The 14,088-nt window shown below is 36.5% G+C and overlaps 1 protein-coding gene across 1 annotated transcript in view; it reads right to left on the bottom strand.

The window, feature by feature from the left end:
- Positions 1-14,088, bottom strand: part of LOC150076348 (phospholipase D1-like) — a 601,970-nt gene that overhangs the window by 119,065 nt on the left and 468,817 nt on the right. The window contains exon 22 of the mRNA XM_090387327.1: positions 4,677-4,768. Within this exon, the coding sequence (XP_090243453.1) occupies positions 4,677-4,768 (92 nt within the window). The remainder of the gene's footprint in view (positions 1-4,676; positions 4,769-14,088) is intronic.

Below are 14,088 nucleotides of genomic sequence, written 5' to 3'. Positions count from 1 at the left end.
ACCACCCGTTGGCTAAAGGCAAATTTCTGCACGTCTATCCTACATCTGTCTTTCCTCAATTTGAATTTATGCCCTCTCAGGTGATTATTCTGAGCAAGAGGAAAAATGCATTGAGCATGCTCAAACCATTCAAGGCTTTACACACCTCTATCAGATCACCTCGCTGGTGCCTAGTCTCCAGACACTGTAATTTGCAAAACTTAAGCTTTTCTTCATAAGAGCACCCCTTTGTCCCATTCACTAATCTTGTTGCCCTTCTCTGTACTCGTTCCAGCAGCTCTACATCCTTCTTGAAATGAGGCCTCCAAACCTGTATACAGTACTCTAGGTGTGGCCTGTCCATTGCCTTATACAAAGGAATAATCACCTCCTTATCCCTGCTAGAAAAATTCCTATATATCATTGACAATACACCATGAGCTACTCTTGCAGCCCATCTGCACTGCTCAGAGAACTTCATATCTACCTGCACAACCACCCCCCAGATCCCTTTCATTCTCTACCACTGGAAGGGAAACTCCTTCCAGAACAATTCCAATTTTGTTTGCTAATTTAAGAATATCACTCAACTGGCAGTTCATAAACCTCTAGAGGTTCACAAGAAAAATTTGGTAATGGTGACTTTTTCACTTTACTAGTTCAAAAGTTTTTACTATAATTTGTTATTAGAGTCCTTCAAATTTCTAAAAATATTTACTATAGTTAAATTGGAACTGTTTGCATGCTTCAGGATTATATTTTATTACAACTCCTGAGTTATGTAAATTAAAATTCTATATTATAATATTACATTTTAATATTATTTAATTATTAATATTACTCTAACTACAAGTGATGGCAATATCAAAATTCAGAATTTATTTTAAATGTGTTATATATTGAATATTACAGAGGAATTGTTTTTAAAAAATTCAATTATATAATATCGGTGTAAATACACCATAGTTAACCCATATATTTGAGCTACGATTGTAGCGTAGAAGGCATCATTTAAATTGTATCTCATAATGTGGTTGCCTTCACAACAAGATAGCTACTATTGAATTACTTCAAATAAATAACGCTTCTCTAGTAGAGAAGACTACTGTTATTTGTTTTCAGCGTACCACCACCCAGACGATCGTTTCGAAGCTTTTTGGCTTCGTCATCAGTGGGCGGGTAGGTAATACAATATGCCATCTCAGTTGCGAAGTTATATCCACATTATAACTTCACAACTGGTGGTAATGTATTTTGAAAATTAAATGCACTAGGCATAATCCTTATGGGTTTTGATAATTAACTATATAATATCGGTGTAAATACACCATAGTTAACCCATATATTTGAGCTACGATTGTAGCGTAGAAGGCATCGTTTAAATTGTATCTCGTAATGTGGTTGCCTTCACAACAAGATAGCTACTATTGAATTACTTCAAATAAATAACGCTTCTCTAGTAGAGAAGACTACTGTTATTTATTTTCAGCGTACCACCACCCAGACGATCGTTTCGAAGCTTTTTTGGCTTCGTCATCAGTGGGCGGGTAGGTAATACAATATGCCATCTCAGTTGCGAAGTTATATCCACATTATGAGAGATGCCAGAAGGGTGTGGTGGTAATGTATTTTGAAAATTAAATGCACTAGGCATAATCCTTATGGGTTTTGATAATTAACTATATAATATCGGTGTAAATACACCATAGTTAACCCATATATTTGAGCTACGATTGTAGCATAGAAGGCATCGTTTAAATTGTATCTCATAATGTGGTTGCCTTCACAACAAGATAGCTACTATTGAATTACTTCAAATAAATAACGCTTCTCTAGTAGAGAAGACTACTGTTATTTATTTTCAGCGTACCACCACCCAGACGATCGTTTCGAAGCTTTTTGGCTTCGTCATCAGTGGGCGGGTAGGTAATACAATATGCCATCTCAGTTGCGAAGTTATATCCACATTATGAGAGATGCCAGAAGGGTGTGGTGGTAATGTATTTTGAAAATTAAATGCACTAGGCATAATCCTTATGGGTTTTGATAATTAACTATATAATATCGGTGTAAATACACCATAGTTAACCCATATATTTGAGCTACGATTGTAGCGTAGAAGGCATCGTTTAAATTGTATCTCATAATGTGGTTGCCTTCACAACAAGATAGCTACTATTGAATTACTTCAAATAAATAACGCTTCTCTAGTAGAGAAGACTACTGTTATTTATTTTCAGCGTACCACCACCCAGACGATCGTTTCGAAGCTTTTTGGCTTCGTCATCAGTGGGCGGGTAGGTAATACAATATGCCATCTCAGTTGCGAAGTTATATCCACATTATGAGAGATGCCAGAAGGGTGTGGTGGTAATGTATTTTGAAAATTAAATGCACTAGGCATAATCCTTATGGGTTTTGATAATTAACTATATAATATCGGTGTAAATACACCATAGTTAACCCATATATTTGAGCTACGATTGTAGCGTAGAAGGCATCGTTTAAATTGTATCTCATAATGTGGTTGCCTTCACAACAAGATAGCTACTATTGAATTACTTCAAATAAACAACGCTTCTCTAGTAGAGAAGACTACTGTTATTTATTTTCAGCGTACCACCACCCAGACGATCGTTTCGAAGCTTTTTGGCTTCGTCATCAGTGGGCGGGTAGGTAATACAATATGCCATCTCAGTTGCGAAGTTATATCCACATTATGAGAGATGCCAGAAGGGTGTGGTGGTAATGTATTTTGAAAATTAAATGCACTAGGCATAATCCTTATGGGTTTTGATAATTAACTATATAATATCGGTACTGAGATGGCATATTGTATTACCTACCCGCCCACTGATGACGAAGCCAAAAAGCTTCGAAACGATCGTCTGGGTGGTGGTACGCTGAAAATAAATAACAGTAGTCTTCTCTACTAGAGAAGCGTTATTTATTTGAAGTAATTCAATAGTAGCTATCTTGTTGTGAAGGCAACCACATTATGAGATACAATTTAAACGATGCCTTCTACGCCACAATCGTAGCTCAAATATATGGGTTAACTATGGTGTATTTACACCGATATTATATAGTTAATTATCAAAACCCATAAGGATTATGCCTAGTGCATTTAATTTTCAAAATACATTACCACCACACCCTTCTGGCATCTCTCATAATGTGGATATAACTTCGCAACTGAGATGGCATATTGTATTACCTACCCGCCCACTGATGACGAAGCCAAAAAGCTTCGAAACGATCGTCTGGGTGGTGGTACGCTGAAAATAAATAACAGTAGTCTTCTCTACTAGAGAAGCGTTATTTATTTGAAGTAATTCAATAGTAGCTATCTTGTTGTGAAGGCAACCACATTATGAGATACAATTTAAACGATGCCTTCTACGCTACAATCGTAGCTCAAATATATGGGTTAACTATGGTGTATTTACACCGATATTATATAGTTAATTATCAAAACCCATAAGGATTATGCCTAGTGCATTTAATTTTCAAAATAAATTCAATGTATTCAGAAAGTTATTTTTACTTAAACTACTATTATTGAGGGATTTGTAAAGTGAAAAAGGTTTGAACCACTAGATTATATTATTCTTGGAGAAAATTCTTTATTTTCTCCAAGAGAATTTTATCCATCATTATTTTAGCCAAGATAATTACATAGTAGTGTGATCTTCTTAGCTATTTATTGCATGCCTTACATCATTATACAGTAAGGTCTACTTAATGCAGTAGATGAGTTTCTGAAAAGTTCATTTAAAATGTTTTCTCATAAAATGAAAACAATGTAAGTGAACATAATTTCCTCATAATAAATAAAGGAAAAGGAGGCAATTAAATTCTGGGCTAAACTCTTATATTGATATTTAAATACACTATGTTCGAGAGATATATTGACAAAACCAAATGCATCTGGTTTTGTAAAAGTGTTTTTATTTTGAAAATACAGTGAAATGCTTAATCAAACTGACCATATGAGTACATTAGACATAATAAAACTAAAATACGAAGTAGCATACAAGCCACACCAGAGATAAATACAAATATAGAATATAATGATAAGTACTTTATTGTATTCATATTCATGAAATTGTTTGTATGAAATTATAAATTATTCACATATAAATGGAATAATTGATGGTAAGTACAGGAAAGCGGAACTTACCATCAGTCACTTGAACTAATGTTACAAACAATTTTATAAATTTTAAATCATCAGTAAAAAGCTACCAATGAATATCAAACTTTGCAAATTGAGTTTTGGTGATTTTAATAAAAATAGCAATAAATATAATAAAGTGCAGTAAACATAATATAAATTATAAAATAAATTATAAATATAAGTACTACCAACACATCTCTTCAAAAATTAGTTTGTCATTGACTGCATAAAAACCATGTAATGTCAAATCAAAATGTTTCTTAATACACAAAATCATGTAATAATGAAAATATAAGCTAGACAAATCATTAGCGCAGCAGCAGCAGCAATAGGAATAACAATAATAACAACAACAACAACATATACACTGTAATATAGCCTTTCTGGACACAAGGCGCATGGTGCAAAATTAATATGGGGAATTACTGCATTTCTTTATTAATTTTTCATATAATCTAATTTCATTAATATAACAATAAAATTAATACAAAATAAAATAAAAATGTAAAATGCTTACTTGTATGCCTTCAGTATACGTTCACATAAAGCTTCCCCAATTTTATTTGAAACATCTTTATTACCAAATGCTTGAGTGATAAAGAATTGATTCTGTCCAAGTAAAAAAAAAAAGGTTTTTACCACTTTTTTTCCTCCTGTTTGATGATTAATAGGACTAACTTTCTTGTATCATTTTGATTATTCTAATACCAATAATATCAATACTATATATATCTAGAAAGTTTACAGTAGTAGTAGTAGTAATAGTAATGTGATGCAAGAAAGAAAGCGTATGAGCTTGTGTAGCATCAGCCAGAAAAGGAAAAAACAAAAACAATTTCACACAATCATTTCCTCTAAAAGATTGACCAGTTCCTTCTTGAATTTACTTAAACTACAACAGATGGAAGTTTGTTCCAGCAATTAACCACCCACTTGCTAAAGCCAAATTTCTGCACATCTATTCTACAACTATCTTTCCTAAATTTGAATTTATGCTCTCTCAGGTTTGTAATCTAAGCAAGCAGAAGGATCCAATCAGAATTCAGAGTGCTCAATCCATTCAATCCATTCAAGGCATTACATATCAGATCACCTCGTAGGCGCCTAGTCTCCAGCTGCACCAATTTACAGAACTTAATCCTTTCTTGGTAAGAGGACTCCTTCAATCCCCTCACCAATCTTGTTGTCCTTCTCTCTACACGCTCAAGCAACTCTCTCTACATCTTCTGAAAATGAGGCCTCCAGACCTGTACACAGTACTGTAGTACTGTATACAAAGGAATAATCACCTCCTTTTCCCTGCTAGCAAAATTACTGTATCATTGACAATAATATACAGACAGGCTGGCAGCCTGTCTGTATTGCTCAGAAAACTTCCTATCTGACTGCACAATTAATCCCAGGTCTTTTTCATTTTCTACCACCCAAAGTGTAGTACCACACAGTTGGTACATTCCTCTGGAGTTACTTCTACCCATATACAGTATTTTGCATTTGTCAATGTTAAAATTCAGTTGCCACTTCTCAGCCCATCTGCCCAAATTTTCTAGATCCTGTTGCAGTAGCACACTGCTATTACTGTTAATAACAACCCTACCAACCTTTGAATCATCTGCAAACTTTGATACTAAGCCTGATATACATTCATCAATATCATTGATAAATATACAAAACAACAGTGGACCCAATACCGTACCCTGTGGGACTCCACTAATAACATTAGTCCACGAAGAGCAGTGCCCATTGATTATCATTCGCTGTCTTCTCCCACTAAACCACCCCTTTATCCATTGTAGCAACTTACCCTTGATACCGCTGTAATCTGTACAGTAATCATCCATGTGCAATAGTGTAAAAAGCTTTACTGAAATCCAAGTATATGATAACAAAATTATTTTTTGCATCTAGTTTCTTTGTAACCACATCATAGTATCCAATCAAATTTGTCAGACAAGACTTTTCCTTAACAAACCTATGCCATGCCTGAATTATTGCTGCAGCCTTGTCTAGATGATCCTGCAATGCATCTTTAACCAGTGGCTCCATAATTTTACCCAGAACAAAAGTTAAACTAACTGGTCTGTAATTAATCATGACACCCTTAGATCCCCCTTTGTGAATTGGGGATATATTTGCATATCTCCAGTTGGTGCAGATATCCCCTGAGTTCAAGGATGCTCTCATAATTATGACTAATGGTTTGCTTAGTTCCTTTACTGCCTCCTTTAATATAACTGGATATATCCTATCAACCCCAGGTGCCTTTCTTATGTTTAACTTCAACAATTTCTCCTCTACTTTGCTCTCAGTTATTACAAAATCATTAAGCACCCTGTTACAGTTTGATAAACTGCTGGCATTTTTCTCTCTTAGTAACTAATGTGTGAATGTAGATGCAAAATACTCATTCAGATTATCAGCCATCTGAGCAGGTTCAACAGTCGAACCATCGATATCAAGTGGACCAATCTGGTTCATACCCTTCCTTTTAGAGTTTATATAAGTAAAAAAAGTCCTTGCTGTTTTTCTTAGCATCCTTAACCAAAGATTTCTCGTAATCTGCTTTCGTGACTTGATTACAGACTAGCTTATATCAGCCATAGGTTTCTGTGTCGCCTGATAATTTATATGCATCCCATGCATTTTCCTTCTCTGCCATGAGTTTCATTAGTTCATCTGACATCCATTTAGGCCTAAACTTTGAACAATATTTCTTAATCGGTATGAAACGCCTAGTATCTTTCATGATTAACTTCTTGAATGCTTCCCATTTAGAATTTGCTGTTGGTAACATCATCAGTTAGTCCCACCGTACAGAATTTAAAACTGTCTGAGACCAGTGTAGGTCACCTTTACAGAAGTAAAAAACCTTCCCTATACCCCTGATGGTAATTATATCTTTAAGTAAATCCCACATCAGTACACTGTGATCACTGCCACCTAGTGGTTCCTTTAGCAAATTCTTAATGCACGAATAATCACTGCTGATAACCAGATCAAGAGTATTATCCTCTCTGGTTGCCTCTCGAACATGCTGCTGCAGAAAACAATCATGCAATAAATCCACAAAAGTTTTGCTAGTGTCCGAATGACCAAACCACAAGTTCCGATCAAATCTGGGAAGTTAAAATCCCCCATTATAGCACAATTCTGATTTAATGGCCCATTCTATTTCTCTGTACAACTGTTAGTTGTACTCATTACAGTCATTAGGCCTATAACACACTCCTACTCCCCAGGGCGCCTCCGTAGCCAGGTGGGGGAGCAGCAGTGCATAGCACACGCTTCTTGATTAGACCGGGGTTTGAGCCCGTGCCCACCAAATACGGAGGATGCAGAAAGGTCAGGGAATGACCTTTCTGCATCCTCCGCAGAGCAATATGGCCTTAGTTGCTAATGCTCCTGAAAACCAAATAACAAACAATAACAAATAACATTCCTACTCTCATTTTTGCGTTCCCAGTGCTTATGTCACTCCCAACTGACTCAACATTGTGCTGTCCATCTATGTCAACTGGATGCATTTCTCGTATGTAAGGTCAGAGATTAAGATAAAGCATGGGCTCCAAAGATTTCCTGTAGCTCATGTTCAAGGACATCAACAGGCTGGCTTAGAGGTAGTGATAAATTGATATTTTGCTGTTCCAGTGATATGGTGGGAACCTTGAGACCACATAAGTGATTGTTACTTTTGCACTAATCAAATATTTCTGGTTTTTTTGGGTCATTAGTAGAGGTATATGCTGTAAGAAAGCAAGCTTGTATAGGATCAGTCAAAAAAAAAAAAAAAAAAAAAACCCTTCCTTTCACCCATCCATTCGCCCCAAAAGTTTGTCTAGTTCAGCTTTGAATTCATTTAAGTTGTCAACTTCCATGGCAACAGATGGAACAATCAATCTCAACAATCAATCAACTGCTGGCTATAGGCAAATTTCTTCAATTTGAATTTATGCCCTTCAGGTGTGGAATCTGAGCAAGTAGAAGATGCAGTTTGAGCTTGCTCAATCCCATCAGTATTGAGCTTGCTCAAACCATTGAAGGCCTTATACACCTCAATCAGAGATGAGCCACCCTGCAGGTGGCTCGTCTCTGATTGAGGATCTCCGTTTCAGAACTTAAGACTTTCTTGGTAACAGGCAACCCTTTGTTCAACTCACTCATCTCATTGCCCTTCTCTGTACTCACTCTAGCAGCTCTATAACTTTCCTAAAATGAGGCCTCCAGACTTGTATGCAGTACTCAGGTTGTGGCCTGACCATTGCCTTATACAAGAGGATAATCACCTCCTTATCTCTGCTAGCAAAATTTCTATATATCATTGACAAGACCCCAAGAGCTACTCTTGCTGCCTGTTTGCACTGCTCAGACAAATCCAAGCATAAAGTACAGTATCCCAACATACCTTCTGCTCTAAGGCTGGTTCCTTACAATGATACAATGCCAGTGTCAACTCCACCAGAAACTTATGAACTTGACTCTGATCCAGGATCAGAAAAGGAGTCTCTAGAAGATGCAGAATCCAGAATGAGTACAGATCCAGACATTTAAACTCTTGATAGTGAAAAGCCAGTATTTATTTAATGTAAATTTTATGTCATCTTAATATTTTTATGTAATCTAATGCCATTATGGAAGTCATTGTATTGCCCTATTAATGTTTTATATCACTTGATGTTATTTCATTTAATTTGTTTTATGCCCTGTATTGGCAATTTATTTATTTCTGTAATATATCTGCTTGTTATCATTTCTATAAGTGTTAACCCCTGGCCTTTTGGCCGTGAGGGGAAATTACAACATGATTCAATCATGTTACTGTCACAATTGAAGGTGGTGCAATAAAAGATTCTCTCTCTCTCTCTCTCTCTCTCTCTCTCTCTCTCTCTCTCTCTCTCTCTCTCTCTCTCTCTCTCTCTCACATAAGTGATTGTTACTTTTGCACTAACCCAATATTTCTGTTTTTTTTTGGGGCACTTACTCACTCAGGCAGAATTGAATGATTTTGTCACAGATTTGGACCTCTCCAAACCCAAGGCTTGATTATTAGGATCATGGCTGCAGCAGTGGAATCTTCTTGAAAAGGGTGTGAAGGTGTCTTTTTTTTTATAGGAAGAGGCAATCTAACATTACTCCATGGATGGTGCTTTGGTTTATGTAAGAATGTCCAGGAAGTAATGAAAGAGTTACATCTGGAGCACGTCTCCGAGCAGTGGAGGCTTTTCACTGATTCCTCCAAGGTCAGGTTGAAAGAAGTTTTATTCCATAATGGAAATAATTATCCTCTATATCATTGGCCCATGCAATACAATGACTTCCATGCAGTTCACACAAAGGAAAAACATACGAGAACATACAAGTTCTTTTGGAAAAAATATCCGATCAAGAATACAATGGAATATCTGTACTGACCTAAAAGTGGTAGTTTGCTGACTGGGTTGCAAGGTGGTGACACTAAATACTGCTGCTTTTTATGCAAGTGGGAAGCTGAGCGAACGATTGCCACTACACGGAAAAAAATGGTCATACTGTTCAGAAACTACAGCAGGCCAGAAAAATGTAGCATATTCTCCTTCGGTGGATAAGTTAAAAATAAGTCAATGGAGGTAAAAATCTATTTACCTCCATTGCACATCAAGCTAGAGTTGATAAAAATATTTGTGAAAGTGATGGACAGAAAAGGAGAAGGATTTTCTAAGGCCATATTGCTTTAGATGCTAATCCACTATATAAATAACACCCCCCCCCCTTCAATTTGAGGCCCTCACCCTGGTAGCTAACAACTATCAGTTCCTGCAGTATCATATTCTTGATACTAATCAGATCTTTGGTGAGAATCAGGTCAAGGATATATGAGCCTATTTACTCTCTGTGATATGATGGAATAAATAACAGTAATCCAGTTACAAAAATCTAATCCCACTTGGTATATTGCCATTTCATAATCTTCAGTCTATAAGAATTAAATTATATTACTCATAACAAGGTTATGAGTAATATAATTGCTCATTCAGGTTGCCTATCATCTTTCCTTTACCACTAGTGATCTCATAATACATAGGCACAACTTCCATCTGGACTTCATTAGATTTTGGAAATGATCTGGTTGCAAGCAGCCTTTCCCTTGGATGGTATCATGTTTCATTCAGCTCTACAATATAAGTTTGACCTAATATGGTTGCACAGATCAGAAGCTCAAATTCATTTATTTTTTAATTTTACAACACTCCTGGCACTAATATAATGGAACTAATATTCCATATTTGATAACCATTTACTAACCTGATACATCTCTTATAACTACCTAAGCAAGTTTTTCCTTGTAGCCTATGTCTACTGGAAATTTGAATGCCTATTTCATTTCTTCTCTTGGTGAATATAGTAATTTGAAGCACACAATTTGTTTCAACAAAGATCATATTTTCCAACCTTCATCATCTATTCAACATTGCATATGACAGCACTTTAAAACACTGTTGAAAGTAAGTTGTTTATAGCACTGCTATCATTTAATATCTGTTCAAGTTAAGAAAGCAGACTTCACCTAATTATTCACACTTAACTTACAGAAACCAAACCTATTTTATGAAAATTATCACACATAATAAAAACAGTACAATGCTGCTTATTAAAAATGAGATTTATAGCATATGATGAAAACCTCAGATCAGGAACAGCAAACAAAGAAAAGAATCTCTGACACACTGATACAGCAGTTAAAAATTTGTATACAATAAAAATACAAATAAAATATAAATGATAAAAATGGCTATTTATTATTAAAAATTAGTAAATAAATAGAATAAAAGCATGTACAAACATAAAAATCTACTGGTAGCTCTCAAAGGCTACATGCTATGTTTGTCACCCTTATATTTTTTCTAACACAGCTGCATACACACATTAGCATTAGTAAAGGCACTTGATGCAAGAAAGCAAGCTTATATAACATCAGCCAAAAAAAAACAAATCTTTTAATTTCACCCATCCACTCGTTCTAAATGTTTATCTAGTTCTGCCTTGAATCTATTTAGGCTATCAACTTCTACAATGACAGATGAAAGTTTGTTCCAGCAATCAACCACAGACTGGCTAGCACATCTATCCTACAACTAACTTTCCCCAATTTGAATTTATGCCCTTTCACGGGATTATTTTGAGCAAGAGGAAGAATCCCAACAGAACTGAGCATGCTCAAACAATTCCAGGCTTTATATACCTCAATCAGATCACCTCACAGGTGCCTAGTCCACAGACACTGTAGATTGCAAAACTTATGCCTTTCTTCATAAGGGCAACCCTTTGTTCCATTCACTAATCTTGTTCCCTTCTCTGCACTCGCTCCAGCAGCTCTACATCCTTCTTAAAATGAGGCCTCCAGCCCTGTATACAGTACTCAAGGTGTGGCCTGACCATTGCCTTATACAAGGGGATAATTACCTCCTTATCCCTTCTAGAAAAATTCCTGTACATCATTGACAAGACATCATGAGCTACTCTTGCAAACCGTTTGCATTGCTCAGAAAACTTCATATCTGCCTGCACAATTATCACCAGGTCCTTTTCATTCTCTACCACTGTCAGTGTAGCACCGCAGAGTTGATAGGTTACTCTGGGGTTACTGTTTCCCCATATGTAGTACTTTACATTTATCAATGTTAAACTTCAGTTGCCACCTCTCAGCTTTTCTAGATCCTGTTGCAGCAGCGTACTGTCATTAGTGTCATTAACCTTCTGCAATGTCTGCAAACTTGGATATTAAGCCTAATATACTATCATCAATATCATTAATGAATACAGAAAACAACAATGGACCCAACACTGAACCCTGGCGGACTCCACTAATAACATTAGTCCACGATGAGCAGTGTCCATTGATTACCACTCTCTGTCTTCTCCCCCTCAACCACCCCTTTATCCATAGCAGCAATTTGCCTCCAATGCCACACTGGTCCAATTTGAGCAGCAGTCTTCCATGTGCAACAGTATCAAAAGCCTTTCTAAGATCCAAGTATATAATATCAAAGTTATTCCCTGCATCTAGTTCTTTTGAGACCATCATAGTATCCAATCAAATTGGTCAGACAAGACTTCCCCTTCACAAAACCATGCTGTGTCCGAACTATAACTGAAGTCTAGTCCAGATGATCCTGCAGTGCTTCTTTAACCAGTCCATTCATTAATTTCCCTGGAACAGAAGTTAAACTAACAGGTCTGTAATTACTTGTGCTGCCCTTTGATCCTCCTTCATGAATTTGGGTCACATTTGCACTTCTCCCATCCACAGGTACCTCCCCTGAGTCCAAGGAAGCTGTCATAATTATGGCTAAGGGTTTGCTAACTTCCTTTGTTGCCTCCTTTAATATAACTGGATAGATCCCATCCACCACAGGTGCCTTTCTTATGTTTATCTTCAACAATTTCTCCTCCAGTTTGCTCTCCTTTATTACAAAATAATCTAGCTCATTGCCATAGTTTAATTCACCCCTGGCATTCCCCTCACGGAATAACTCCTGATGCTTGAATGTAAATGCAAAATACTCATTTAGTTTGTTAGCTACCTGTGCAGAATCATCAACAATTGAACCATCAATATCCAGTGGACCAATCTGATTCATCCACTTCCTTCTAGAGTTTACATAAGGAAAGAACTCGTTTCTGTTTTTCTATGCATCCTTTGCCAATGATTTCTCATAATCTGCCTTTGCCTGCCTAACCTCCTTTGTGACTTGGTTACAGAACACCTTACATTATCATAGGCTTCCATGTCACCTATTAATTTATATGTATCCCATGCATATTTCTTCTCTGCCACATGTCTCATTAGTTCATCTGACATCCATTTTGGCCTAAACCTTGAATAATTTTTCTTAGTAGGTTTGAAAAGCCTAGTAGCTTCCAAGATTAATTCTTTGAATGCTTCCCATTTTGAATTTGCTTTTGGTAACATCATCAGTTGGTCCCACCGTATAGAATTTAAATACTGTCTCAAACCTCTGTATTTGCCTTTACGAAAGCAAAAACCGTTCACTTTACCCCTGATGGTAATTGCCTCTTTGAGTAAATCTCACTTCAGCACACTGTGATCACTGCCACATAGTGGTGCCTTTATCTACAGATTCTTATGCATGAAAAATCACTATTGATAATCAGATCAAGAGTATTACTCCCTGTAGTTAGTTCCCAAACATGCTGCTGCTGTGGAAAAAACAATCATCCAATAAATCCACAAAAGCTTTGCTAGTGTGTGAGAGACCAACCCCCAAATTCCAGTCAATATCTGGTAAATTAAAATCCTCCATTATAAGACTCTCTGATTTACTGGCCCACTCTATTTCCCTGTACAGTTGTTTATTATACTATTCAGAAGCAACGACAGATTACTCCTACTCTTAATTTTGAATTCCCAGTGCTTATGTCACACAAAATTGACTCGACACTGCACTGTTGTGACTCGACACTGCACTGTCGACTGGCTGTCTTTCCTTGGATTTTATGTGTTTCTTAACTAATAGCATAACCTCTCCTCCCTTCTTATCCTGTATATTCTTCCTGTACTCATTTTACTCTCCAAATTCCATTTTTGCATTTCTTATATCTGTGTGACACCATGTGTCTGAAATCCCAACAATATCTGCCTTTGATGTTTTGACCAACACCTGAAATTCATCAAATTTATTTATCAAACTCCTAGCATTGGTGTACAAGCATGTATACATGCACCTGTTCCTATTCTTAGCTACCCTAACACAACCCATGTGTTTACTTGTATTGCAATGACTGCCAGCATTCTCTGAAATCCCCTACATCTTGTTTTCCAGGCTGCTGCTCATTCTGATAGAAGCAGTGCAAGAATCACTTTCACCTCTGCCAGAGGCTACTGTTAATCTATTAGTCCATGTATTCCTCCAAGCTAGCAGTTTTTCGACCCA

The sequence above is a fragment of the Mastigoproctus giganteus genome, chromosome 13, assembly GCF_048544385.1.
Source record: "Mastigoproctus giganteus isolate SK-2022 chromosome 13, ASM4854438v1, whole genome shotgun sequence".
Taxonomy (NCBI): Eukaryota; Metazoa; Arthropoda; class Arachnida; order Uropygi; family Thelyphonidae; genus Mastigoproctus; species Mastigoproctus giganteus.
Note: the sequence above shows the minus strand (reverse complement) of the source record. Positions and strands in the feature narration are given on the sequence as shown.